Source organism: Colletotrichum fructicola (genome assembly GCF_000319635.2).
Source record: "Colletotrichum fructicola Nara gc5 chromosome Unknown KSG_Nara_v1_contig02, whole genome shotgun sequence".
NCBI lineage: Eukaryota > Fungi > Ascomycota > Sordariomycetes > Glomerellales > Glomerellaceae > Colletotrichum > Colletotrichum fructicola.
The window spans coordinates 4,535,566-4,537,467 of record NW_027094052.1 but is presented as its reverse complement, the minus strand read 5'-3'; the positions used below and the strand labels follow the sequence as shown (position 1 = coordinate 4,537,467).

The 1,902-nt window shown below is 61.6% G+C and overlaps 1 protein-coding gene across 1 annotated transcript; it reads right to left on the bottom strand.

The window, feature by feature from the left end:
* CGGC5_v004014 (Zinc transporter) lies at positions 1-1,465 on the bottom strand (the record flags this gene model as incomplete). The annotated part of the gene is made up of 4 exons (XM_032033181.1): positions 1-186; positions 256-556; positions 623-1,230; positions 1,322-1,465. 4 exons carry the CDS (start codon positions 1,463-1,465, stop codon positions 1-3), a joined length of 1,239 nt encoding a protein of 412 aa, XP_031887499.1.
* Between the last annotated feature and the right edge of the window lie 437 nt (positions 1,466-1,902).

Genomic DNA, 1,902 nt, shown 5'->3' with positions numbered 1-1,902 from the left:
TTAGTCGTGCCACGAAATGTAAAGCATGATGCCAGCGCCAACAGCAATGGCCGCAAACTGCGTCAAAGTCTTGCGCAGCTCAACCATCTTGTTCGGGCCCGTCTCCAGCAGTTCCGGGATGACGGCAACGGTACCCACATACAAGAACGTGCCAGCGGTGAAAGGAAGAAGCATGTCGCCCCAGGTCTGTTCGGGGATCTCTCGTCAGCAACCACACATCTCACACGTTAGCTGCTGCAGCTGCGGGAAACTCACCAAGCTAGTTCCCCAGAGTCCCGCGTTACGCGCCATGGCGTCCTCGCCGGAGCCACCGCCGAGCTCCTGGACGGCAATGCCAATCAGCGTGCCGAGCAGGGCGCCGAGCGCCGTGACGAACTGCGCGCCCATGGCAGCCCGCTTGCTGAAGCCGGACTGCACCAGCAGCGCAAAGTCGCCGACCTCGTGCGGGATCTCGTGGAAGAAGACGGCGACCGTCGTCGTCGCGCCGATTGTCGGGGACGCGTAGAAGCTTGCGGACATGGCGAGGCCGTCGGTGATATTGTGCGTAAAGTCAGCGCTGCGTCGATGTTAGCCTGCATTCACAAAGAGCACGAGATGCGGAAGCTTGCAGGGACAGGCGCACATCAAGTTGAGGTAGCCTCCGAGCCTCACGCTGGGGTTGATCTCCTTCTCCGCCGTCTTCTCCACAGCGCCGTTGGAGCCTTCGTCGGCCTTCTTCTTCCGCGACTTGAGCTCCCCCGCCTTCTCCACAGCCGACGACACGCCCTCGGCCTTGGCCTCGGCGTGCGAGTGCGCGTGTCCGTGGTCGTGCGAGTGGCCCTCGCCGCCCGTCGCGATTCTCAGACCCTTATCCATGGCTACGAACGTCATGAAACCCACAAGAATCGCGACGCCCAGGAGCAGGTTCCTGTTCGGCTCGACGAGCACGAGGCGCGCGCGGTCCGGCTCGTCCTCGCCGAGGAAGATCTCGGGCAGCAGGTGGAACAGGGTGTCGCCCATCAGGCCGCCGACGGCGAAGGCGACCATGACGGACAGCGAGGACGGGTCGATGTTCGGCGGGCACAGGGCCAGGAGGAAGTTGGGCGGGCCCGAGATGTACAGCGTCGCGAGGATGGCGTTGACGGCGGGGGTGCCCGGGAAGAGCACGCCGAAGGCGCGGGACAGGAGGGATGGGGAGTCGCTCATCTTGGCCAGCTTATCGGCCGTGAGGCTCTGCACGACGGAGCATTGCTGCGGCGTGGATGGTCAGCCAGTCTTGCACACAATCTCCTAGCAGCCTCTAATCCGAACTCATCGCGAGTCTGTCCGGCCGTGCGCTTACCTGCAGCTGCTCGTCGAGCGCCTCGAGGCTCAAGTCTGCGACGGGCTTGCCCGCCGACGCGAGCTTCTCCGCAACCGAGGACGCGATGCTCAGCTGCACGAGCAGGAACAAAGCCCAGAAGACGGGCTTGGAAAACCGAGCCATGATTTTGATGTTTGATAAGCTTATTTTGCCGTGTCAATTAGCAAGAAGGGGCAAAAGGCAGCTTGTTTTTTTGCGTTTTGTCGCACGCGGGAAATCGGACGAGCTGTTGCAATTTCCCGTCCCTTTCGTATTTGGATCCTAACACTTGTTGAGATCGCATTTGCCCCCCATTTTCCAGCTCCCCCAATTGATTCGGGCCCCCCTTTGTGTGCCTCCCTGAGCCGAAAGGTAATTCCGACCATCGGTCGGGGAACGCTGACGCCGACACCGCCGACCGGAGCAGGAGCATTCCAGGCTCACCGCAGCGAGATGGGAGTGAGCAGCAGCACTCGACAGTGGTAAGGGGAAAAGCCGCTAGGCCGTTTTCGGTGGATGGATAGCAGGTCCTGCGTCTGATGCTGCGTTTTTTGAGTTTCCCGTCCAGCACGGCCATCTGC